Source organism: Pimephales promelas, chromosome 22, assembly GCF_988280905.1.
Source record: "Pimephales promelas chromosome 22, fPimPro1.hap1.1, whole genome shotgun sequence".
NCBI classification, from domain to species: Eukaryota; Metazoa; Chordata; class Actinopteri; order Cypriniformes; family Leuciscidae; genus Pimephales; species Pimephales promelas.
The window spans coordinates 26,195,381-26,221,659 of record NC_142790.1 but is presented as its reverse complement, the minus strand read 5'-3'; the positions used below and the strand labels follow the sequence as shown (position 1 = coordinate 26,221,659).

The window sequence follows — 26,279 nt, the reverse complement described above, 5'->3', positions numbered from 1 at the left end:
CGATGGCGCGGTGGTTTTTAATGAAAACCGTAATGAGATGTTGAGTCGATATGGTCTTTATGCGCTCCCGTTTCTATGGGATCTCGTCAATTAAATGCATTTCATTAGTTGGAAATAGTTTGTAAATGCATGTGTGGTTTCGTCCGAAAATGTCGGGCAACCCTGTGCGTTTCTGTAATGACTCAACTTGTTTAACTTTTGGTAATATTTTATAAAGTGGACAGTCTAGTTTTGATGCCTAGCTATGATCTTTGGATTCATATTTTTGTCTTATTTCTATTGTTTGTTTAATCTGACTTTAAATCAGACAAGTTTCATCACAGACAGCCAGTGGTTGGACTTGAAATATCAGTGGGGCGTCTTGCGTCAGAGCGTTGCACAGATTCCAAGAGGAGTTAAACAAGTTTTTAAAGGGACGACCGTACTTTACTCAAACAGAATTGGACACGGTAGCATTTCTGTGTGTGCGTGTTCGGTACAGATAATGCACCAATGACTATTGGTTAAGGATTAGACTAATCCTACTTCAGATTCAGGTAAGACAGGGAGGCCGTGGTCCCCTCCTCCTTCTCATGACGGATTACAAAGTTTCGACATGTTTCCTGAACCTGTCTGCTCATCCCTCTCGCCGGGACATTTTTGATATTTGACAAAGCCAAGCTCATGATCTCAGCATGACGAAAGCAGAATTAGAACATCATCACCGTCTCGTCTGAACTGAAGACCAGTCTTAATGGAAATATAGGACCCTGAACATGTTTTTAGTTTGTTTTTGGCCTGATAATGTCACCGGTGAAAGGATTTTCCTGTAGTTTGGAGAAGTCCTCATCATGATGTGTTTTGGAGGGAAAAGACGGCCGAGAGACAACCATGTGCAGTGGGGCGACGAGGACTGTTTGATCTCAGTGGATGTTACGGGGGTGACGAACCCTTTCGCTGTCGACGCAGGTAATAAATACTCCCTCAAAGGCGAATTACCGTGTTCGCTTCCATCTTATTAACACAGGTACTGATTTATGCTCAGTTGTTTTCTGGCTTTTCTAGTGCTTGCTTTACAAATGTCTTTTGATAATTAAATAGCTGAACTGTATAGTGAATAGTGTATTTTTAAAATACTGAGGTCATCTCTGGTCTGATGCATTTTATTTTAGATAGTGTTGAAAAGGGGCAATTGTGAATATCAAATATTCACGTCTGTGTCCACTAGTATTTATTTTTAACTTTCTTTGTACTTGTTGTTTTGCTGTTTATTTAAAATTTTCACTTAATCTATCAGCGGTGAAGGCTGTAAAAATGAAGGTGCTTCACATATGATAAACCTATGTGTAACTATTTTTGTGGTGAATGAAAAGCGAGTCATCAGTGACATACGTATATCCCCAGATAGCAAACTGACATTGAATCAACGTGGAAATATGACATCGAAACAACGTTGATCTGACATTGTTTTGCTCATCGAATTAACGTTGAACCAACGTCAGACGCGTCATTCTTTCAAAACTAACGGAAAATCAACTTGAAATCAGCGCGTTGTTTCAACGTTATGAAAGCAAACCAATTTTCGATTTTCATTTAGCTTTGAAGAATGCCGCGTCTGACGTTGGTTCAACGTTAATTCGATGAGCAAAATCAACGTTGTTTCAATGTCATGAGAGACGTCGTTTCCACGTTGATTCAATGTCAGTTTGCTGTCTGGGTCAGAACTATATATCAGAACTATAGCATGAGGTATGTTTTTAGCTTGAGAGTTGATGATAAGAGTATAGGACATACATCTTGCAATGGAAACATTGTGTTGGCTAAATATGACTTTAAAGTTAAATGGACAGTTCACCCAAAAATGAAATTTGGTCATTAATTACTCATCCTCATGTCATTCCAAACCCATACGACTTTCATTCTTCTTCAGAACACAAATGAAGATCTTTTTGATGAAATCTGAGAGCTTTCTGTTCAGCTTGTACAACTTTAATACTTCAGAACCGAACTTACGTACTTGTTATTACACAGGACGTTTGAGCTTCCGGAAGAGGTTTGTTCTTGCGAGACATTCATGTTTGGGTTAGCTTCTGTTTATGTTCGCTGATCAATGTTTATGTGTGAGTAAAAGCCTAAATTAAATATGTTCATCATATAAAGCAATCAAGTCTCTTCAGAAACTGTGGAATAAACCTCTCAATTCATATGGATTAGTTTCACAATCTCTTTATGAACTGCATCAAAGTGGTAGTTGCGTAGCTGTCAATGGAGGGACAGAAAGCTCTCAGGTTTAGAAGAAGATCTTCATTTGTGTTCTGAAGATGAATGAAAGGCGACATGAGGGTGAGTAATGACATTTAATTTTTGGGTGAACTATCCCTTTAAACTCTAAGCAACTGTGTTCTCGGATATGTCCATGTAATTTAAATATTAGGTTATACAAATTGGAAATCTGTCAAAGATTTTACTCTGAGTGGGTGGAAGCTCAAAATAAAAGGGCTTTAAGTTCAAGGGACTTGTAAGATTTCAGACATGAGTTCATAAAGGAGTAAACTGAATTAAAGTACTTATTGTCTCGTCTGGATAATTTGATGGTTATCTCAGTGATGATGAAGAGAGAGAGAATGACAGGAAATAATTGAGTGAAAAAGGAATTAGACATGATAAAGCGAGGAGAGAAAGAAGGAACGAAGGGAAGGAAATAGAGGAAAAGATAAAGATGGAAAGAATTTAAAAGGTAAGTAAGGATAGAAATAAAGAAGGGATGGAAAGAAGTAAAGAAGAAAATTGGAAAATAAGAAATAGGCAAATGAACGTAAAGAGGGAGAGAAAGAAAGAAACATGGAAAGAAGGAAGGCAAGAAAGAGACACAAATAAATATTGGAAGGAAGGATAGACCTTAAGAAGGAAAATAATAAAAGTGGGAAAGATGAAGGGGAAACGGGAAGGAGTGCTGCTGTATTATTTAGCATCTTTTAAAAGTCTGTTTCAATAAATTTGTGGCTGATATTTTCATAAATGATTATGTAATGTATATGCTGTTCTTAGACAAAATTGATGCATTTTATTGCGCATTTTTTTGCTGTAAGTTTACCATAGTCCGACTAAAATATTACTTCTCATAAATTCCTTTGCGCAGCAGGAGTGTCATCAAGCGAGTCTCTGGATCATTCTAAAAAAAATCTCCATGGCAGTGTAGTATAACTAGACTGGTGGGGTAGTTTTCATTGAAACCACTTGTGGGTGCTCTTTACAAGCGCAAAATCTCAAATCTGCTCCCTTGTTTTCCTAATCCAGATGGCTTTTTCTAGTATGACCGATGGCCAGTCAGAGCTACCATGTTAGGAACCAATAATGTTACACAGAATCCTAGGAAGCAATCTTAGTAGCAAAGCTAAAATTTGTTTATGGGGTAAATATTGGATTGTGGAGGCAGCTTTTGCATGCACATTTAGTGTTTCTGGGAAATCATTTTATTTTCATTGAACATTCTTTCCCATAATGCTTATTCAATGCTCCTAGAGTTGGCATAGGTGGTATGAAAACTTTACTTGTCATTACTTTAGCGTAGGCGAAGACATGCATGAGAAAACTGGGGAATTGTTTGGCATTTCATCCTCCCCCCATGCAATGAGCTCCCCAGTTTTGTTTGCCAATTTCTGCTTTGTTCAGTTGGATGAGGAAATGCAGTTGTGAGGGAGGGCAGTTTAGGAAGGGAGGGTGGGAATGTGGGAACTAGAGAGAGAATGATTTAGGGAGGCTCGAAGAAAGGGAAGCTCTACAAAATGCCCTTTAATTTGGATGCTTTTCAGGATGGTACAAATGTTGGTAACTGTGCTGAAGATACTCGCTACCCCAAGCATCAGACACCCTCCGTTTTTAATCTTCAGTCACAGCAGTATCTCCCGCGAGGATTTCTCTACAGGTGCCTTCGCATTAAGGAGACAAACTATTCTGCTCCTTGGTTTGCAGTTATCCTTGGGACATGTGGGAGCAGCTTGAAGTTCAAACAGACCCCTCTTACTCATGCCAAGAACCGGAACATTAAGGAATTTGCCTTCACTGTTGACTGCAGGGTTGCACAGACCTGTTTTTGACAGTAGGAGAAGACCAAAGACTCCTTAATCTGTGACCGTATTTATCCCTCCAATGCGCACAGGTTTGTTTTTTCATAGCGAGTCCCCCCAATAATCCCCTGCTAGGTAAAAGTTTCAGTGAGGTCATGCTCAGGCTTGTTTGAAGTTTTTCCCCCCCTAACTCTGTCTCCGTCTCTCACAAGTCAAAGGTGAGGGATTATTCTTGCTTTTGGAATGTGGCCTGGAGGTGAAAGACTCAGAGTGCGGCAGTGTTAGAGAGAAAGCGCTTAAGTTGCCGAGAACAAGCTTGTGGAGGTGTGTCTGGAATATGAAATGTGATTTCTAAAAGAAAGATCACATCTCCTCACCAAGACCAAGGTGGTAAAACTCTATACGAAGTTGTTGTTTTCCAGAATGGGACTCCAGGAGGAGCTGCAGACTCGTACGCCTTCAGGAGGGTCTGAGAGGAGGGTAGAAGCTGAGCTGGGAGTTGTTAAGAACAACGTGGGAGAGGACCACAACGAAAGACAAGAGGCGGATCAGAGGGAGGAACGCCGAGAGAGCCCAGGGCAGAGGAGGAGTGCAGCTGGAAAGCTCAATAGGTGGTTTTACCTGAGCAGCACAGGGAATGGGGGGTGGAGGAAAGGGGAAGGACTAGGAATGAGGACGGACCGGTTACCTTCTTTCTTCCAGGACAGCTGTGTGCAGCAAGCCTCTGCGGAAGACTTCGATTTGGCTGTGGGAAAGAAAGCTTGGACCAAAGAAGTCTCTGCTGATGTTTGCCACATTCCCATTGAGGAACTAAATTTTAATGCGATATCTGTGGAGAATGCATCAGAAACTCATGTGGCGGTCTTACGAAGGCCTGCACATGGGCTTCGGCTCCTGGGCAGCAGAAGAGTAGTGAGCATGTTTGTCTTCCCAGATGACGAAAGGAGACTCCAAACCACAACAAAGGTCAACCAAGATAGCTCTACAAGACCCCGCAGTGTTTGCATGTTGGCAGCAACAAACTTTCTTCTCCCTTCCTCTACCCCCAATGAGCAAGGCTGCCCAGATGTGGTCCACCGGTGTCAGACAAGACGTGCCGAGCTTCGTGCCATAGACGGTCTAAAAGCAGACATGCCGCCGTCTGTCAGCCTACTTCCTCATAGACTAGAAGAACCACCAATCCGTCGGACTTCTAAAAGCAGAAGCAAACCACGGCCCGTTAGCATGACCGTGCTTGAGCTTAATAAAGAGCGAACTGGATCCCGGGAGGAGCTCGCAAGCCACGTTTCTACTGGCACCGGTAGTTTGCCTCGCCCGGGCTTCCGATGGAGATGGTTTGGTCGACAGGCAACAGGCAAGGAAGTCGTAGTGCCACAAACGTCAACAAGGCTAAATGAACCCAACAAGAAGGACGGACAAAAGAGAACGTTCGGATCACTACGGAGGAGTTTGAGTCTCAGGATGAGGCGGAATCGTAATCAACTTGAGCAGGATGACCGAACTGAATGGAGACGCACTGCAAGTATCGGAGAAAAATCGATGCAAACCACTCGTCCGTTCTCCTACCTCACGGGCAGGACGTTAACACCAGCTTGCGAGCAAGACGAAGACCAAGGGGCCACACAGTACATACAGTACCAAACTCGCGGCAAGGTAGCAGTCTTGGAGATCCCTCTCCGTCCTGCCAAACTAACCAAGCCCACCAAACAGTTGCAAACAGAAACTAGTTTTTGGCAGCTGATTGCTAATCGTTTTAAGAGGAAGGACCCGTTGTCCAGCAACAAATCTGAGCTGTGCACTGAAAGCCAAGCAGTTGGCAGCCATCCCCCGGTGAGAAATAAAAAGCCTGATTCTGTTGCTATAGAGACTCTAGCTGGCAGTGGGTTCCGGAAAGGTCAAGGTAAGTAGTGTAAAATGCATAATTTCATTCCACATGCCAGTCTGTGTAGGAAAATGCTTTTTTGTCTGAAGAGGACAGTCTTTGAGTGCCTGGATGTAGCCTTAGAGAGCAGGGCAAATTGATTAAATATTAAAATGATATTGAAGGTCTGGCTTGAGCAGCACCAACAGGCATAATAAGAGGTTAAATGCATTATTCACTCAGAAGGCTTTGGCTCTGTTGGAGTGTCTGTGTGTGTGCTTGAGCTGTTAATTGGCTCCAAGAGGAGTTTTCTTCTAGTGTATGTCTGCACTGCAATTGAATTAGGAAGCAAAAAAAAAAGCATCCATCAAAATCTTGTTTAATCATTAATGCTTTCAAGGTAATCAAATAGACTGCAGGAATAAGTCAAGGATGGATGACGTAGACGAATAAAGAAAGGGAATTAATGGCGCAGTTTTACTATCAGATCCCTCCTAAGTAATACGGAATGATCACGTTTTCATTGGATGGGAGTTTGGGTTTTTTTGTGGTTTGTTTTTGCTTTTAAAAGCTCTGTTTTCATTCCGTCTGCTTGTTCTTTTGCCTGCAGCTCATGTACCGTCTCAAAGGTAGTCAAAGCAAATAGTGTAGTTGCAGAGCTTTACACTGTGATTTCTGAAAAGGGATTAGGTTACTGAGAGCATGACAAGATGATGTATACAGGCCTGGGCTCTTAACCTTATGTCACCTCAGCTCCTTTGTAATCCTTATTTAGATGATTTAAAAATTGATTAGTTTTGCCTATAGCATTTTCATCAGAAGTATTTGTGCAGCATTGCATAAGGTAAACAGAAATTACTTTTGGCTTTTGTCTTCAATCTGTGAAGTCTAGCTTACATTTGCAGTGCGAAATCTTTAGCCTTTAAAGCTTCAGGGTTTCAATTTATAAATTGAAGGAAGCGTCTGCATATGCAAGATGACTGAAATGCCAGTGGAGAGATGCTAGCACATCTGTTGAAATTGGGCTGGCCTTATGTTTGAATTATGAGAACATGTTTCAGGATGGAAGATGATGTTATTGGGAGTACACTTTGAGATGTTTTGAGCATTTAATATGTTGTTGACAGGCTTAAAGTGTCATAAAACCCCTCATTTCAGCACAAATTTCACCAGAATATTAAAAAATAAAGGAATGGAAATCTGAATAAAAGAGAGAAAGAGACAGCAGATTGAATTCATTGTAATGGAGTAACATTATCAAAATGCATCAACAAAATGCTCAAAAAATACAATTTTTCTATCTAGCTGTCTGTGTGCACACACAATTATATAATATTCTGAGTTTTGAGTAATTGGACTCATTTAATAATAACACGTTCCCATTAAAGATGGAAGGAACCAGTGACACTGAGATTATGACAATTCAAGGTTTTTATTTCAGTTGCGCATCTATATCATTCTCTTAATATAAGAAGAGCTTTCAATCCAGATCCCATTAATTTGCATTTAATATTAAGATGCATAGACTAATTTTATGATGAACAAGCTAATTTATGGTCTTGACCAATCCGTTTGCCTAAATTCTGTCCTTTTTAGCATTGTATTTATTTACTGTAACCATTTGCTTTCACTTGGAAGACCAGATCAGAAGCGTCAGGGTTGGGCATGCTAATTAGTTTTTTAAGATATGGTTGTTCTAATGCTTTATTTTTTATGTTAGATTTATTTAATGTAATGTTTCATCGACAGAAACAGTGGCACGGCCCTTTAATTGGCCATCATCCAATCAGTGGGCTTGAATTTATCGTAACAATCGACTCACATTACCTTCTTAAGTGTATCTGGGAAAGATTGCCTTAGCACAACAAGCTCTCACAAATGACTTACAGGGCTTGTACCATTAGTCACTCCTCAAATGGAGATAACAAATTTTGGGCCGTTTACACCCTAGGCATCTGCTTGAGTTTATATTCATTGGTTACTAAGGAAACTATCCTTTCCAAACTCACCGAATGACCTTTCTTTGCAAAAGTTGACTGACAGCCGGAATGTAGGTGTGTTTACTGAACTTGAGAGCTTTTTTTGGACCAAAGGTGTGCAGATTACGTGTACCTGTCGCTACATGCCCTGGTAGTTTGACAAGCAGGTCGTTCCTGGGTCTCGACTGTTTTCTGTAGCTGTGAGTTATGCAGGTGAGGGAAGGTAAAGCCTTCCAGGCTTAAAATACAAAGTGCCAGACTCTCTTTACAGGACTCTCCTCACGGCCTTCGGGTCGTGAAGGCTGGGTTTCAACAGCAGGTTAGAAAAATGGATTGAGATCTCTTCAGATGGTGCAAAGCTAGAAAATTGCATCACAGGTAGCTTGAGAGAATCCATTACTGTATGTTATAAAGGTACAAAGGGCTCCCTTTCTTTTTTAAATGTGCAAAAGAAATGGACGACTACTATCTTGGGACGTACATACATTCTAACCACTAATTAACTAAAAGGCTCTACATTTTCCAAAAGAAGCTCTAAAAAGCCTATTGATTTGCACGCATCTCGGTTCCTCTAGGCTTGAAATAGCATTAAGAGCAATTTCTAAATGTTCTCCCATGTGTTTGTGATGACCTTGCCCTCTTAAAACTCTGAGTCATATTTTCTTCAGCTGGATATCACTAAAGTTTGCTTCGGCTCCCACATGACATGAAAAGCGCTTCGCTTGCAGTTCACCCTTCAGTAGGAAAAGCATCAAATTGAAATTCTGAAGTGCAACATCAGTTTGATGCCTTTTACCTCAATGGGGTTTCGTTTTACTGACAAATTCACATCCGTCGCTCCAAAATACCGCAGTATTTACCTGATACTTCATTGAGTTTAGATCATGTGCAGTGCAAGTCTAATTACTTTGAATTGTTTTGACTTGTGGTACCTCAACATCTTCGGGAAAAAAAGGCAAGATGCTGTCCTGTGGGATTGTGGGGAGTGGTTGTCATGTTCAGATGTGTTTGCATGTTGTTGGCGTAGGTCCACTTTTCCTTGTATCTGTGTGTGAGAGCGAGGATGGAAGTTGAAAACGCCTGGTTTCATCAGGGCACGTTGCTGAGCGCAGCAGGAAGAATCTCATCTGAGTCACTTCAGCAGTTTGTTGAGTGCGAAGGGAGGGTGAGACATCAAGTTTAAATGAAGGACGGACGGAAACACCCCCTGACCTGCTTTGCGTTACACTTAGCACACCATGTTCCCACTATCACACAAATGAGACTCCTTTTGGTACCACGCATAGATTTTTTTGGTATTTTTCTCACTGTCCCCTGAATCTACAAAGAGTTTTTTGTTTCTTCTGTTCCTCAGAGGCTTTGAATAGAAATTTTGATTCGATTGGACATGAGCACCGGAGTGAAAAATGAACTAAACAATGCCGTGCCACAAACCTCTGTGGTGCTTTAAACAGGGCTGCCCATGTGCCCGCTGTGATGATGTAATCACTGCACAACAGATAGTGTTCGTGGCACTGAAATGAGCAGGATTTCGCTGAGCCAATGAGGCTTGTGCCATGTAGCCAATATGACAAACATGATTATTAGTAGCAGCTTAGCCTCTGATCTTCTGCATGAGTGGATGACATACTTTTAATTTACAGTTGGTGCTCTTTTTGAAGGCTTTGTGTAGGACCTGGAGTGACACAGATTTCTTCAATTTATTTCTTCCATTTATTAAGTGCCACTTATCAATATTCAAAAAACTACTTTTATAACACTCTTTTGTAAATATATAATCCACACATTGTTGAAAAAGAATGTTTTTGTTACGATAAGGTAAAAAAAAAATGCTAAAAAATTTTTTGTTTGTTGATGAATTGATGAATTCATCGATCATTCCTGGTTGATAGACATATTGATGTGTGTGAAAAAGCTAGGGATGGCTAAAACTAAAAATTTTCTTTAGCTGGGGCCTCATTAGCTGGTTGAAACCGGTTAGCCGATTAGTTTAAAATATGCTACTAGAGCCAGACCGATATTATCGGCAGACCGATATTATCGGCCGATATTAGGCATTTTCCAAACTAGCGGTATCGGCAGTTATAATGGCCGATAAATGAATATTTCAAAAATAAAATAAAAACGGACGAAACACGCTAGAACCATCTCATGAGTGTTGGAGTTGTATAGTTTGTCCACCAGAGGGCACTCTACACCGCTCCTGTTGGCAACACTCGTTGAGTTGGTCACGATACATACATTGCTTGAATATCAATTAAAAGAACATCCCCATCAGTTCTCTTAGCTCAAATAAGCATGACAAAATTTGTGACTATCATGTCCAGTTTCAAATAAATAAATAAATAAATAAAATATCGGCTGATATATATCGTAATATCGGATTTTAAAACCCAAAAATATTTGTATCGGTATCGGCCTTCAAAATCCTTTATCGGTCGGGCTCTATATGCTACGCTATTAGAAATAACAGCCATTTCGAGCTGCGCCTGCAATTTCGCAACTCTGTTGCATCTCTCTGCCGCCCGCTCACACACACTATAATAGTCTCTGAGCGCTGTTTGTCACATTTCCTACCAGCTAGCATAGATGACACGCTAGGTTGGCTTTGGTTACCTTTCTCACCCGAAGAGGCTTGCGGGTGTCGCGTTTTCAGGTGATGCATCATAGATGATGTGCTACTATTGTATTTAAGCATTGTATCACACAAGTTGCAACTTACCCCGGTGTCATTCTTTTTGGTGAAATGGTCCCACACACTACTTTTCTTTGCACGCTGTTTTCTGTCTCTAACTTTGAGTGTTTTAGCCTGTAGCCTTTCCTTTTCGCAAACCTTGTGAGCGTGCCAACCCAAACGCTGTGACCTCGCGCCAAATGTCTTTATTGTTTTATTAAGTAGCCTACAAACAGGCGAGTTATGAAATATATCTTGGATATAATCTCTTGGAATGAGATGGCTGACTGTTACTAGCGTTTTGTCCACTGTCTATAATAGCCTAATTTAGAGATCACTTCTTTTTTTTTTTTTTTTTACCGACAACTTTGATCGGTTAACGTACGGTCAACCATCGGTCAAATGGTCATCGGTTAACATTCCGATAGTATAAGCTATAATATACAAGCATGTCTGTCCAGTTTATCGAGTGAAATGAATGACATAATCACTTACTAAAGTTTTCTATCTGTTTTTTTTTTCCAGATTCCTTCGTCAACAGTCAGGAATGGACATTGAGTCGATCAGTACCAGAGCTCAAAGTGGTGAGTGATCTTCCCAACCTTTACTTTGTCATTTTATCTCTTAACATTTCATGTCGAGCACTGAATTTATTCGGCAAGCAGAGACACAGACAGCTGTATGTCACTCTCTGTAATGATATTTCAGCTTGAGACAGTCTGGAGTATCACTTATTCTCCCAATGTTCCCTCAGAATAGCCACCAGTGAGAAAATTCACTGATATTTCATACACAATATCATTGTCAAAATATGACTCAGTGTATGAATGGAGAGGAGGATGTTTAGTGGGGTTTTTTTTGTGAAAAGAAAGAACATAGGTTTTCAGTTTCCTTGAGGAAAGGAGTATTTGGTCCCCTATTGAAGGTCAAGTTGGTTCTAGCGATGCTCAATATGTGGCGGCCTTGTTGTCAACGGCCTAGGCTATAAATGTGTGGCTTGGTGGCCAATTTTCACTGATTTTACATATTATCAGTAGAGCGTGAAGGTTGAATTAGCAGAGGAATAGCACAGCTGCACATAAAATATTGCAATCCACAACATAATGGGAGATATATGAGAGTTCAAAAGAGGACGCATTGTTGGTTCGCATCTCGCTGGCTCATCTGTGACCAGGACAGCAAGTGTTTGTGGTGTTATCCAGGGTAATGTCGCCATGCCATCACGAAGGACGAACCACTTCCAATAGGAATAACTGTCGACGCAAGAGGAAGCTGTTTGAAAGGGATGTCCAGGTACAAACCTGGATTGTATCCAAAACAAAACAAAACAGAAATAAACACGGCTGCCCAAATCAAGGCTGAATTAAATGCAGACTTCGACTGTTGTGCAAGCATGGATTGTTCTCTGATGAGTCCACCTTCAAATGGGCTGCAGTATCATGGCGTTCCCTACTGGGCTTGTTGACTGATACACTGCCAAGGACTAGCCAACTACTCTAGAGGACCATGTGCACCCAATGGTTTAAACATTGTACCCTGAAGGGTACAACTTGAGGCACCAATACACACACAGCAAGAGTTGAGACAGAATGGTTTGATGAAAATCACCCATGGCCTGCACAGTAACCAGATCTAAATATTATTAAAACACTTTTTGAGGAGCAAGTCAGAAAAGGTTTTCTTCCACCAGCATCACATAAGAGGTGGACCTGGCTACTGTTCTGGAAGAGGAATGGCTCAAAATTAGGGCTGGGTATCAATAACGATACTTTATCGATAACGATACTTTGACTTCGATACCGGTTCCTGAGCGATACCTTTTTTTCATACCAATTTTATGTAACCAGTTTTAACAATATAATATTACCAAAATTCAAATTCAGTTTGTTGACTTTTTCACGCTCATATTTTGAGTATGTAAAAAAGCACCAATGCTAAAGTTTTCTATGTTTCCTAATCATTTAAACATGTATTCCTTACTTCAATGAGCTCATTGTTTCTGCCTTATCTTAATGCATTGTTTAACAATGAAACTGAATGAAAATTAATTGAAATGCATTACACAGTCACCTCTGAGTACAGATCACAAACATGCATTTTCTGCAAAACAGCTTTGAAACGATATGTATTGTGAAAAATGCTATACAAATAAATGTGAATTAAATTAAATATAGGCGAATAAGGGCGGCGCTCCAGTTCTTGCAGTCGAAAATGGATAAACTTTCTACTCTCAAGTGTCTGTGCGCTTATCAGATTTACCGCGGCAGTTATCTTGTCGAAAATATTGCATCGCGTGCTTCTGGCATTGAGTCTGGCACATAGGTACACTTTGGGTCATTTCCACATATTTAAAACTATGTAAACTAGTGTTTTCCGCCACAGCCAATCATGCTGCGTGCTTATTGTTTCACTGAAGTTGACAAGATTAGCCACTTAGGTACCGAAATTTGGTACCGAAAAACAAGACATGTTTCGATACTCGGTAGTACCGAGGCAATTCGGTCGGTACCTAAAAAGTACCGAACTCGGTACCCAGCCCTACTCAAAATCCCTCTAGAGATTGTGCAGGACTGGTATCTGTCACTTCCATGCTGACAAATTGATGCTGTATTGGCTGCAAAAGGAGGCCCTTGACCATACATGAAGAAAAAAAATGATGACTAACTTGGAAGACTAGTCTAAGGAGTTAATATAATGCAACCGGCCACTGATTTTTTCTGCAGAGTTCTGAGAAGTAGATTCAATTTTTATCAGCGCTCACCTCGTAAATTCACTTCAATATTTGTTAGGAAGTTCTTCATCTCCAGTGTTCGAGGGGGAAGACAGGTGTATCTGTCCTCATGTTTGTAAAGCTGTCCATCTCCAGCTGGTAGGGAATTATTATCCATCGGTGCAGGAACAGCCGTCTTCCCGTGGACTGACAGGCGGAACAGTTGCGTCAAGTGTGAGGAAACTCCTGAAAGTTGCTTTTCTCCACGGTTGAGGGGTTGTTTGATGACAGAAGGGATCTCGACTCGTTTGAGGGAAGTCCTGGATACAGAACGGATGCTCTCCATCTGTTGGTAGTGAATAGTTTTAGAAACTGATTATTGTCTTTTAGGCCCATTTGGTTAGTCTCATCAACGAAGGGGATGGTGTCTTTCACCCTCACTCTCACTGAGATTTACATTTCATCCGTGACACTTTCATATTAAATAGCTAATTTTATTAGTTATTTAGTATTAGGGCTGGGTATCGATTCACATTTCAATTTCGATTCAATTTCGATTCACAAGCTCTCAGTTCGATTCGATTTCGATTCTCGATTCAATTTTCGATTTCGATTCCTGATTTGATTCTCGATTCGACTATAATGAAGATGTAATATAAATCCTATATTTATAAAAAAGAACAGTGGACATAAGTTTACTAGTGGTTAATTAATACAAGGAAATTAAGAGCCATAAACCTGTATATAAAACTCTTTTTATTTACTAAATGCATACAAAGAATAAACAGGATTTTGATGCAATATGCAAAAAAAGTCAGAACAGTCGCACAGCTTGATCAAACAGTATCATGTTATTTTATGTTTAAGATAGATATAGATAAATAAATATATAAATATTTAGACTTTTTTTTACATTGATCTTACCTAAATGGTAATGTAATTTTTGGTTTATTTTTGTTTTAAGAGTTTATGTATGGAAGCTTGATTTCAATCTTTGAATTAAATTGAAAAAAGTAGCACAAATAAATACAATAGAATAAAGACACAAATTAAGAGACATTTTGGGGTAGTTTTTTGAGTATGTCAGAAATACTACAGAAACTGACTAAAGTAATCCAATGTAAAATAACACTGGATAGTCTTTTTAGTCCAGACTGAATTAAATACAAAGGCTATTAATTCTGATTGCTTACAATTAATACTATATTCTGTTGTTATGACAACAGAATTAATAACTGACACAAATGGCTGCGTTCACTTTAAGAACTAGTGCGCGAATCCATTACTGTTTCATTAACTTTCTGTTACACGCGTTTAATGCTAATTTAAGACATTACCGACTGTCTTTACGAGGTTACTCACCAAGACCAGAGTTTTGACATAATGTTGCGTGTTTTAACTGTTAAAGTGATATAATCCAGGGATAAAACTTTTGTTTCTGGCGAGCTGTTTGTGAGGCAGATTTAGGCTGTAACGTTACTGTGCACGCAGTGAAAGACATCTCTGAGAGTGCGCGAGCACGGAATAGTTTAACATTGCTTGTAAAACTTAAAAAGACGTGAAAATGATAAACTTTAGTTACGATCATAGGTTACGATGCAATGCTGGGCCGATTGTTAAGTGAATATTCCGTCATGTCCCGACTCCTAAACGCGTGTGTGTATCGACAGCTGCAGCGCTTGGCGCTTGCCTAGTGCAGAGAGACGAGAAGATGCAGCACCGCGTCCGCGAGCCCTTTATATGGAAAAAATCGATTCCGGCCGTTGAGAATCGATTTTGAATCGAACACAACTATTTAATATCCTAAAATATATCTCACTGATTATCTTCCAGACGATTATTTGTTTGCTATTCTGTTGTGTTTCTGCATTATACACCCAAACACTGTCGTCAAATGCGTGTCTGTTTCTCCATGCAGGGCATCGTGGGAAACCTGTCCAGTGGGAAGTCCGCATTAGTTCACCGGTATCTGACAGGAACATATGTCCAGGAGGAGTCGCCTGAGGGTGAGTGAGCAGCGGGGAGGGCCGAATACTGTGTGTTTGTCAGGGCCAGCCACCCAACAAGACCTCCTGCTGCGGAGCAGATCTGGCTGCCCATGAATTTGTTTGGTCTCATATGGTCATCTGTGCGCTCGCTGCATTTGTTTACTCATTTTTAGAAAAACTAGGGCTGTTGATTTAAAAAGTTAATTGAATGAATTACTTATGGAAATAATGTGTTAAAATTATTCATGGGTTTAAGGAACCCACTCTGCCAAAGAACTACGTAGGTCTTATATTTCATACAGCTGATTGAAGATGAAAATTTGATGAAGCCTACGGCCTAAAATTCAAGATATCAGGGCAAAAAAAAATGTGTCTCCTGATATATAGTTAAAAGAGTAGTTCACTTAAAAATTACAAATCTGTCATCATTTACTCACCCTCAAGTTCAAACCTGTATGAATTTCTTTCTTCTGCTGAACATGATTCAATGACACATTCATAAAGAGAGCCAGTTATTTCATTCCTGAATGAATCGGCTGTTTGAACGAATCGAATGTATGAATGAACGAATGACTTCATTCATTCACTTCCGCCACTGGTGGTTTTAGTTTCTTGTTTAGAGTATCATTCATCAAAAAAAAAAAAAAAAATCATATTCAATATTAATAAAAAAACGAAATATTTGCAATGTAACTATTGAAAAACACTGTTTATGTTAAGAAATTTTGCTGCATAAACAATAGTTCCGTGCTAAAAGGAGGATTTAGATAACTTTATGACTCGCATTATAACACAGATGTTTTGGTTTAAGAATGAAGCGCTTTAGCCAAAATACTAGCAGCACATTGCAAGTGCATTACTGCAAATCTGTTTTTTGCATGTTTTTATTTTAGAGTTAGAGATGAGTTAGAATAAGTTTCTGTGGTACACAGTTGTTGCTGATGTATTTTTTACTTACCCGGAACATACCTCAAAACAGGCTAAACTTCAGTATTCTGGCCCAGTGGGTTTTGTTGGAAGCCTGTATGCACATTGTGTTCTTGAAGGAAAACACTCCTGAGCCTGTTGGGACTCGTTTCGACGCAGCTTTCACAGTTCTGTCTCATTCAGTCAGATTCTCAGCTTCTCTCGGACCGGACTGTGGCGTTGATGTGGAATAATGCTCATGTCTAATGCAGTGAGAAAAACGAGAATCAATGAATCGCTGTGGGATTGTGAAATTGGTATTAACACAGTCCGAGTAGTTAACTTAAACTAACACATATTTGTTGTTCTATAATAGAAATCCAATACATCAGTCTTTCTGTGATGTATAACTCGCATCAAGGCAGAACATTAGTGTGTTGTTTAACTCGTGTTGCATAGTTAATATTATTGTTTATATTGGTTTATTATTAAAAATGAACATCATGTTCTGTAATAAAGCCTTGTCCTTGGACTTCCCTTAGAAAAAAGTTTGTTATGGTACCCAGTGGTAAAGCAATGTGTTTTTTTTATTTATTTATTTTTTTTATATATATAAAAGATGCACTACTGGTCAAAGGTTTGGGGTTGATAAGATTTTTTTAATCTTATCGTTGATAAGAATTCAAAAATACAGTAAAAACATGGATCAAAAAAATACAGTAAAAACAGCAATATTGTAAAATATTATTACAATTTAAAATAACTGGTTTATATGTTTATATATCCTAAAAAGCAATTTATATCTGTGATCAAAGCTAAATTTTCAGTATCATTACTCCAGTCTTCAGTGTCACATGATCCTTCAGAAATCATTATAATATGATGGTGTGCTGCTCAAGAAACATTTCTTATCATTATCAATGTTCAAAATGGTTGTGCTGCCTCATATTATATATATATATATATATATATATATATATTTGAAATAGAATGTCTTCCTGTCATTTTTTATCTATTTAATGCATCCTTACTGAATAAAAGTATTTATTTCTTGAAAAAGTATTTATTTCTTTGGTCAGGAACCTGACCAAACTTTTGAACGTTTAGTGTATAAAATCATACCAAACCTTACCATGGTACTACCATGTGTTTTTCGTTATATACCAGTATCAAAGCACCTTGGTATTTACCACCTGATACCACTACTTTACCATGGTACATTTTTCATAAAAGGATTACTATATATTCATATAAAATAGTATTTCAGTGGAGCTACCTCAAACAATACTATGATTTTACTTTAGTCAATGTCCAAAAAAGCCACGTTTTCACCATGTTATCATGTCCAAAGCAAAGATTATGTAAGAGAAGACTCTTTCCTGCATTGTCTGACATTAGTATTGTTGTTTTACACTTGCTCAAATATTTGTCATAAGAGCGTTTGCGTGATTGATTGTTATTGTGATTCATACTGCATGAGTCGTTTGCAGACGTCCTCGGGTTTATTAAGCACCGCTTGATTGAAAATATCCCTAATTTCTTTTAATCGTAATTTGTCATCTGTCATTTGCTCCTGCACAGACGGAGCTGTGAGTTTCCAAGCCGATGCTCCGCCTCTGTGGTTGCTCAGGTGTTGCCATGGCAACAGAGGGTCAGGCCACCAGAGCGTGTCATCAATCCTCAGCGTTTACTTTTGAGTGACGGGGAGAGATTAAATGTTTATGCCCTCTTGGCACCAGCTGCCCCCTCTGAAATCTAAATTAGAGATTAGAATAATAACGACGGATTCCTGAAGACTGAAATCAGCGCTGAGTTTCAGCGTCGCCAAAAGCTTCAGTAAGACTCGTTATTTTAGGTCTGTGTTAGGCTAAAAAGAAAACTACAATGAGAAACCATCTATTTTGATGTTTACAGGGCTTTCTGCCAAAGTCTGAATGAGCAGGGGACTTTGCTGCAGGGATTTTTGTTCTGTCATTTTATGACATGTTCAGACGTGCCCTTTTTTTTCAACAACTTCAAAATCCTCAGTGAATCAATGTGCTGGACAAACTGAACTACTTTCAAATAAACAACCATTTTTAGTGGCGCTTTTTAAGTCAAGTATTTTTACGGTTGTATTTGAGCAAACAAATTGATTCATCGAGTCGTGTGGATTGTGAAACTACTGTATTAAATTTTCTAAGTGACTGATTTTCAGATCTGTTTTGCATGCAAGCATGACTTGCATTTTCCTCAGTAGATTAAATAATTATTTCTGAATATTTATAATGCTTGAAATTTGATCTGGTGGATTAATGTTTACCAGCATGAACATTTTGTTCTCCTTTAAGAAAGAAAATTATCCTGTACCCTTTTGCTTTTAGGCTGAAGGGAAGCATTATGGAATAAAAATAGCTAGGACGAATTTTCAGGACAGATGAACTTATTAAAGAGATAGTTCACTTTGAAATTAATTTTTGGTATGTTTTAGTTCACCTCAAGGGCATCCAAGATGTAGGTGTCTTTGTTTCGGTAGTAGTTTCAATTTTGATATTTTTAGGTCAAACCGTTCTTGTCTGTCAGTCATATAATGGAGGTCTATGGTCACCACCTCATTAAGCATGCACAGAGAAGTCCAAATTAAACATGACGTAATGGCTCGTAAATGTAAGTACACATTGATGGGCTAAGACACGAAACAAGCAGTTTGTGTGAGAAAACGAACAGTATTTATATCATTTTTACCAATTTAGTCCAGGGTTCACTGAACTTGAAAGTAATGATTGGCCATGTGGCACGAACTTTAGCAGGTTTCAGTCACACACACTGTAGAACGAGCATTCAGTCATTATATTTACACTGAGGAGGTTCTCAGTAGTGGCGAAGCTCCATCATGCATTTCCCAGAAGGAAGCAGAGGTACTGTAAGCCTGCGATAGTTCGGCTGAATAGGTTGTCAGAGTGAAGTCATGCACTGAATGAACTGACCTGAATCGCTGCCAGCTTTTTATATTATGCTAGTTGTCACATGTTCTCATCACATTGCCTTTGAAGGTGTCCAGCTGTAAGATGAAATAATGAATCAAAAACAAGTGTTAGAATTGTCACTTTAATCACTTCCTGTTTATTTATCAGGCTGTAAATGCAAAGACAAGTTTATTGCATCGCATTGTGTACAATATAGCCCCCTAGTTTAGTCTGTTTTATTGTTTCTTGGTTTAATAATAATTTTATAATTGAGTAATTGTTAAATATCTTGTATGTATTTTTGTATATTTAATAATATATCTAAAAGTATATATCATTATTGTAAGTTTATCATTTAAAATAGTATTTTATTTATTAATGATGTTTTGTTTATATATATATATATATATATATATAAATTGGGTTTTTCATTAAAAATAGTGTTATAGTGTTTTCATTTATTTATTATTATCATTTCAGCTTCATTTATTTATCAGTCTGTATATAAATTTGTATTCATTTATTATATTCATTTATTATTTAAATTATATATGATATTCTTTATAAAATACTGTTATAATAAAACATTTATTTATTATTGTAACTTATATTATTTATTTAGTATATTATGTCAAATAATTTGTTCATAATTCATTTATGTATATATGATTATTGTTATGTTTATTTATTTTTCTATATTATATACATTTTTTTCATTTAAATTTAAAATATGTAAACTGTTTTCATTTTACATTTTAGATATTTTAAATATATTTTTTATTATTAAATATTGTTTTTTCATATTTTCTTTCTCTTAACTAACATTGTCACATCAGTTCTGTACCACACCGCTGTGCCGTTCAGCAGCTGCTTATTGAAATTTCCTAGCAGTTCAAACAAATCGAGCCCTCTCGTCTCTAGGCGGTTCCACTCGTCGCCTTGCCTTTTTAATCTGTCATAATCACCCTTCCTCTTTTGTTCTCTAGAAGATTACCGTAAGTCGACTCCACAAACTTTCCTACTATTAAAAAAATGCTATTTAATTTGTGGGAATCTCACAAGTCCATTCAGCTTTCAGAGCGCCAGCGGCTGTGAGGAAGGAAAATAACTTGTAGAGGAGAGAATAAATGAAGGGTGAAAAAGTCTCAGACTCTCATTTCACTGCTGGTGTCGAAATCACTTAGATTTTCGGATAAGGCTTGCCTAATTTCATTTGTTGGCTGATATTTCTTTTTCATCAGTTGCTCTACTCGTTGTTAACAGAGATTCCCATGTTTCAAGCAGGAGCGATGGGCGGCCCTCTGCCGGCTTTAATCGTTAGTCATGTTTAGACATGCTCACACGCGCATCCCAAACACTCATTTGCACGCTCGCTAACTCTATCCGCTCTTTCTCTCTCTTTCTCCATCCTTTGTCCAACACTTCACAACTGCCAGAAGGTATACATAAATTGAAAATTGGAAATGTCTCTCTGTTTAGATTGACGGGACTGGAGGGTGTATCTTCAGTCCCTTAATCTTGATGCCGTTGACGTTAACAGCACACTGCCTGATGATGAATGAGCTTCACAGAGGACCATGTTATATAGAAACAGTATAATTAATGTTGTTCTGTGTTTTTGCAGGAGGGAGGTTTAAAAAGGAGATTGTGGTGGATGGACAAAGTTATCTCTTGCTGATCAGAGATGAAGGCGGCCCCCCAGAACTGCAGGTAAGCCACAAGCCAAACTGGGAAAGCTGTGCAATTTTAGCATTGTTTACACACAATTATAATATTTTGGATTAGCTTTTGGATTTAGATGTTCAGTTTTCATTAATCTGTATAGTTCTTCAACTTAAACCCATTTCATTTAGTTTCCAAGGCCACATTTCTGAGATTAGTTTTTTTATTAATATATACTTAGAAAAATACTTAATTTTAAGTTTTTAAATTGTTTTTTTTTAATCTAATATTTAGTTTTTTTTTTTTCAGCTTTGTTTCAATTAACTACAATTATTTTAATAGCTTTAATTTTAGCTACCAATAACATGTCCAATTTTCCCTTTTATTTATGAGGCTTTAAAACTATAATAATTTGAAAACTATAATAAACTAAAGGAATAGTTTCCTCAACAAAAAAAAAAAATATATTTTTTTTTAAACTTATTTTGTTATGCAGAATGTTCATTCTCCTCTATTCCATAGAAAATTGTCCATAGAACAAATGATATACTGTAGTGTGGCTAATGAAGTCCAAAAAGCACCATAGTTGTTGTCATCGTGATTTGTATCTAGAGAAGGTCCAATTTTAGCCCTCAATCGGGTCATGGGGTCTATACGACTTTACTTAATAAAAAAAAAGGTTCCCTTCATCTCAGTGGAATAAGATTTTGTGACTTTTCATACATTATCTATCTATACACACACACACACAAAAACAAAAACAAAAAAAACTGGGCTTGATTCGGTTGTTCTGAAGGTATGTAAAAACAATATTTACACTTCTGGTCTTCGGGGTCAATATGACCCCACGTTGACATGAATGGGAAATGTAAAAAAAAACCTAAATATATTTTCTTCATGTGTCAAAAAAAAAAAAAAAATGACAGAAATGAAGGCCTAGTATTAGAGCATACATGCAATGTATCATATGCTAATGCTAAAGCTAATGGTGTAGTTGAGGAATTGTGTGGTATATGGATACACAAGGATACTTTTAATGGATACTTTTTATCTCCAAAAACACAGCATTAATGAATAGATGAGAAGTAAACAAACAAAAAAAAGATATATTATTTGGATGATTAAAAATGTATATATTTTGTACAATTACTCAATCAATTGTTGTGGTCGTATAGACCCCGAAGCGCAGAAGTGTAAACAAGAAATGAAGACCATTTGAAGGTTAATATTAAAATGGCAAAGGTAAACAAAATCTAAAAATAGGGGAAATGAACATAAAAACTTAAAAGAAAAGAGTAGCGTGAACATTTTGGATGAACTGACGTTTTTGGGTCATGTACGGACTGTATCTAACTGTAGTTGTTACTAAAGTACTAGAGGTAATACTGCAAACACCTTAATTATCTTGCTCAATTTGCAGCTTCGGGGCTTCATGCTGACGCGGCGCTACAATAATTGATGATATCTGAGAAAGTGGGATTTTTCACAAATTGAGAAAAGCGGAGAACAAATAGCTGTTAAAATATTCCACAAATGTGTCGCCCAGTCCCCATTCCCTCAGCAGAGAGCGGGATGTTTGGTGCCGTGTCATTTTGAACGGCTGTACTTGCCCCGTGGGACCCATTTCATGGTGGCCCTATTTTCACATTTTGCTGCGGCTCAGTGTAATTATAGTCTGATGGTTCTCATGGCGAGCGGGGATGAGTGCTCGCTTCCTGTGTTGTGGGAACAGGGATTTCGAGTGAAACTTTTTGTGCCCGTGTAGCTCCTAGTGGAATAGCCGTGATAATTATTCTCAGTTAGTCTGTGTTCCGTTTAGCTGGTTTTATGGTAATGCGTAATTGATTAGAATGCAAATTACCACAAGAATTTGTTATACGGCCCTTCAAATTTCAAGCAGACGTCAGTGAGTGTGTCTCAGGGCTCTGGAACAATTTAAGTTACTAGTCACGAAATTGATCCATGATTAGAATTATTCTCCTGCAGGTAATAGAAAACTAAAATAGGAATAACATGCACGTAGGCTTCAGTAAACAACCCAAAATTGCTTAAAATTACTGAAATGTTTCTTCCCGCACTGCAAAATATAACTAGCATATACAATGGTCCATCTGCTCAGTATCTATAATAATATCTATTTTTGTTCATCAATGAATCCTGAAAAAGTATCACAGGTTCTAAAACAGTATTAAGCAGCGCAACTGTTTCCTACATTGATGATAACTGAGTTTAAAATTAGCATTAGAATGATTTCTGAAGGATCACGTGACTCTGAATACTGGAGTAATGACTCTGAAAATTCAGGTTTGATCACAGGAATAAATTATATTTTAAAGTATATTAAAATAGAAAACCATTATTTTAAATTGTAATAATATTTTTATTATATATATATATATATATATATATCCAAATTAAAAGTTTGTGTTTACTTAATGTATGTGTGTGTAGTGTGTATAATTAATTTTTAGATATAAATACCCACACAAAAATGTGTTATTAATACATCACATATTTATATATAATATTAATTATGTATAAATATATATAAAGTATATACATGCAAATATTTCTTAAATATATACATGCGTGTGTGTATTTAAATGTACAAATTAATTATATACACTACACACACATAAACACAAACTTTTATTTTGGATGCGAATATATATATATATATATATATATATATATATATATGTATGTGTGTGTGTGTGTGTGTGTGTGTGTGTGTGTATTGTATATATATATGTACATATATTTACATACATAGATAGATAGATAGATATAGATATTGTCACAAAAGCTTGTTAGCCTAATTAAATGATTAAATTTGCACAGATTAATAGTGTTTTGTTTGCTTGTTTTCAGTTTGCTGCCTGGGTGGACGCGGTGGTGTTCGTCTTCAGCTTGGAGGATGAGATCAGCTTCCAGACGGTTTATAACTACTTCCTGCGTCTTTCCAGCTACAGGAACGTGGCAGAGGTTCCCATGGTTCTGGTGGGGACGCAGGGTGAGTCACGACACCATCGTTCTTCTACGGTAGACCACAGGATACCCAGAATTTGAAGTGCACATGTTTTTATTAGATCTGCCATGAAAGTCTCACACTTAGTCATAGTCTTGAAGGTGACGAAATGGTACACTTGTCTTGTTTTAACAAAGCAGCAGGCTAGGAAGTCTCATCTGCGGTAAAATACTCTTTCTGGCGCATTTGCCCAGTACTTTGAATTTAAAATTGGATTTTGATGAGACGCATAATTAGCAAATGATGAGCGTTTCGATGCTGTACTGTCATTATGTTTGCTGAAGAGTAGTTAGTTTTAAAGAATAGTACGCACACTAATTAATACTGTATGCTGCGTCTTCACTTAATGACATCATATGTCTTTTAGATGCCATCAGCGCCGCCAACCCCAGAGTGATAGATGACGCCCGAGCTCGGAAACTGTCCAATGACCTGAAACGCTCCACGTATTACGAAACTTGCTCCACCTATGGTCTTAACGTGGAGAGAGTCTTTCAAGACGGTAAGATGCTTGATGTGTTAACTAGTGTGTTTATGCAGTCTTAAGATATTATCCTGGGTCGTAGATAATATTCCTTGTTCTTCGAGACCGTTATTTATAAGTATGGACCAGTGTCGAACTGGAGAACCTTGATGTTAATGAAAATCTAGGTAGTTTTTGAAGAGGTTGTAAGAATTGCAAAAACTAATGCATTGCAACAACTTCCAGAAAGAGAGTGTGTGTGTGTGTATATATATATATATATATATATATATATATATATGAAGAGTTCAGATGCAAAAGCCTCTAAATGCCATTTGAAATTTTCTTTTAGAATGATGATTTTTATCAAGCTTGTATATTTAAGTTCAGTGATTTCACTTAAATGGCAATGATAATTACCTATTAATTGTTGTTTAAGTGAAATTACTAAACTTAAATATACAATTTTGATAAAAATCATCATTAAAGAAGAGAATTTCAAATGGCATTTAGAGGCTTTTGCATCTGAACTCTTCATATATATAAATATATATATAGACTGTATAAATATAACGGAATGGCAAAAATGTTTTTACTATTAATAATAATAATTACACACAGACTGGAGCCATTTTAATTAACCAAAATAACATACACTGTATAAACATAATGGAATAATGTAATAATAAGGTCACACTTTAGTTTAGGGTCCAATTCTCACTATTAACTAACAATTAAGTACGACTTAACCTCAAACTCCTAATTACTGCTTATTAATAGTTAGTAAGGTAGTTAAGTTTTGGTATTGGTTAGGATTAAGGGATGTAGAATAAGGTCATGCAGAAGAAGGCATTAATATGTGCTTTATTAGTACTAATAAACAGCCAATATCATAGTAATATACAGTAGATGATAATAAGCAACTAGTTAATCGTGAGAATTTGACCCTAAACTAAAGTGTCACCAATAATAATACCATTTTTTTAATTGATTTTATTACTCCTGCTATTATTATATTCATAGTGAATGTTGTTTTATTGTAGTCCAGTAGTTATTTTTTATGATGTCAAAAAGCAGAAATAAAGCAATAACTGAAAAGCTGTTAAGACACTCATCGTTTCATCATAAAACAACAGTGTTGATTATACACTCTTAGAAGAAATGGTTCCATCCCCCGCTTCATATATGGAACTCCAAAATGGTTCTATACAGTATAGGGTAAAAGTTTCTATTGGCCAAGTATGGAACCCCAGGGTTCTATATAGAACCCAGAGGAACCCTTTTTTTAAGAGTGTATAGAACCTTTTAGGGGTTCCAAATACGTAGCGCTGATCGAACCTTTTCTTCTAAGAGTGTAATGCATTCATCTTTAAAGGTATGACCGTGAATGGGTGTTGATTATGACATACTTTGCTTATTGTATTATATAATATACACACATCAACTATTGTTGTGAGACATTCTGAATGCATTATGGTCCAATGTTCTGCTTTTATCTTCTCATCTAACAAAGAACCGTGTTTTTATGTCGGTAGCGGTTAGTGCTTTCGCGAACAATCCTAAAAAGCGGTTGGAATATCAGCGGCACTCCGAGTTCACTGATAGCGCTCTCTCTTCCGCCCACTGTCGTCATGTGGCATGAATGTATTGCTGAGTAAGCAACAGAGATCTGCCCACACATCTCTTTTGTGTCCCTCTAGCCGCCTGCTCGAGGTAGAGTGGCATCACAACACCTAACCAATACACATTACATAAGTGTTTATCAAGCATCCGCACATGTATCCTGGCTGCTCCAAATATCGATATGAGAGTTCCTCCCGCGCGGTAATTCCAGCCGCTTTATTGCTCCGCAGCGTTTCAGTCTCCTCCGATCTCCAATATCATGGTTGTCAGGATGGATTTCTCTCGGCCCTGTGTTTATTGCCGGTTGCTGTTTTCTTCTGCGTGTAATTGCCTCCTCGGGCCGCATTTGAAATAATTAAAAGACAGAGATGCGTTTGTTGTCTGGAGACGGTGA

General features: G+C 37.7%; 1 protein-coding gene across 2 annotated transcripts in view; it reads left to right on the top strand.

Annotated features, from left to right (window-relative positions):
* agap3 (ArfGAP with GTPase domain, ankyrin repeat and PH domain 3) overlaps positions 1–26,279 on the top strand; it is a 159,395-nt gene that overhangs the window by 63,675 nt on the left and 69,441 nt on the right. The window contains exons 1-6 of one of the 2 annotated variants that reach the window (XM_039684691.2): positions 4,455–5,946; positions 11,086–11,144; positions 15,189–15,276; positions 20,734–20,819; positions 23,643–23,784; positions 24,167–24,301. In XM_039684691.2, the coding sequence (XP_039540625.2) occupies positions 4,470–5,946; positions 11,086–11,144; positions 15,189–15,276; positions 20,734–20,819; positions 23,643–23,784; positions 24,167–24,301 (1,987 nt within the window). In that variant the 5' untranslated portion in view covers positions 4,455–4,469. Of the gene's footprint in view, positions 1–4,454; positions 5,947–11,085; positions 11,145–15,188; positions 15,277–20,733; positions 20,820–23,642; positions 23,785–24,166; positions 24,302–26,279 lie in introns of those variants that run through there. The other variant, XM_089125926.1, reaches the window with a different exon arrangement.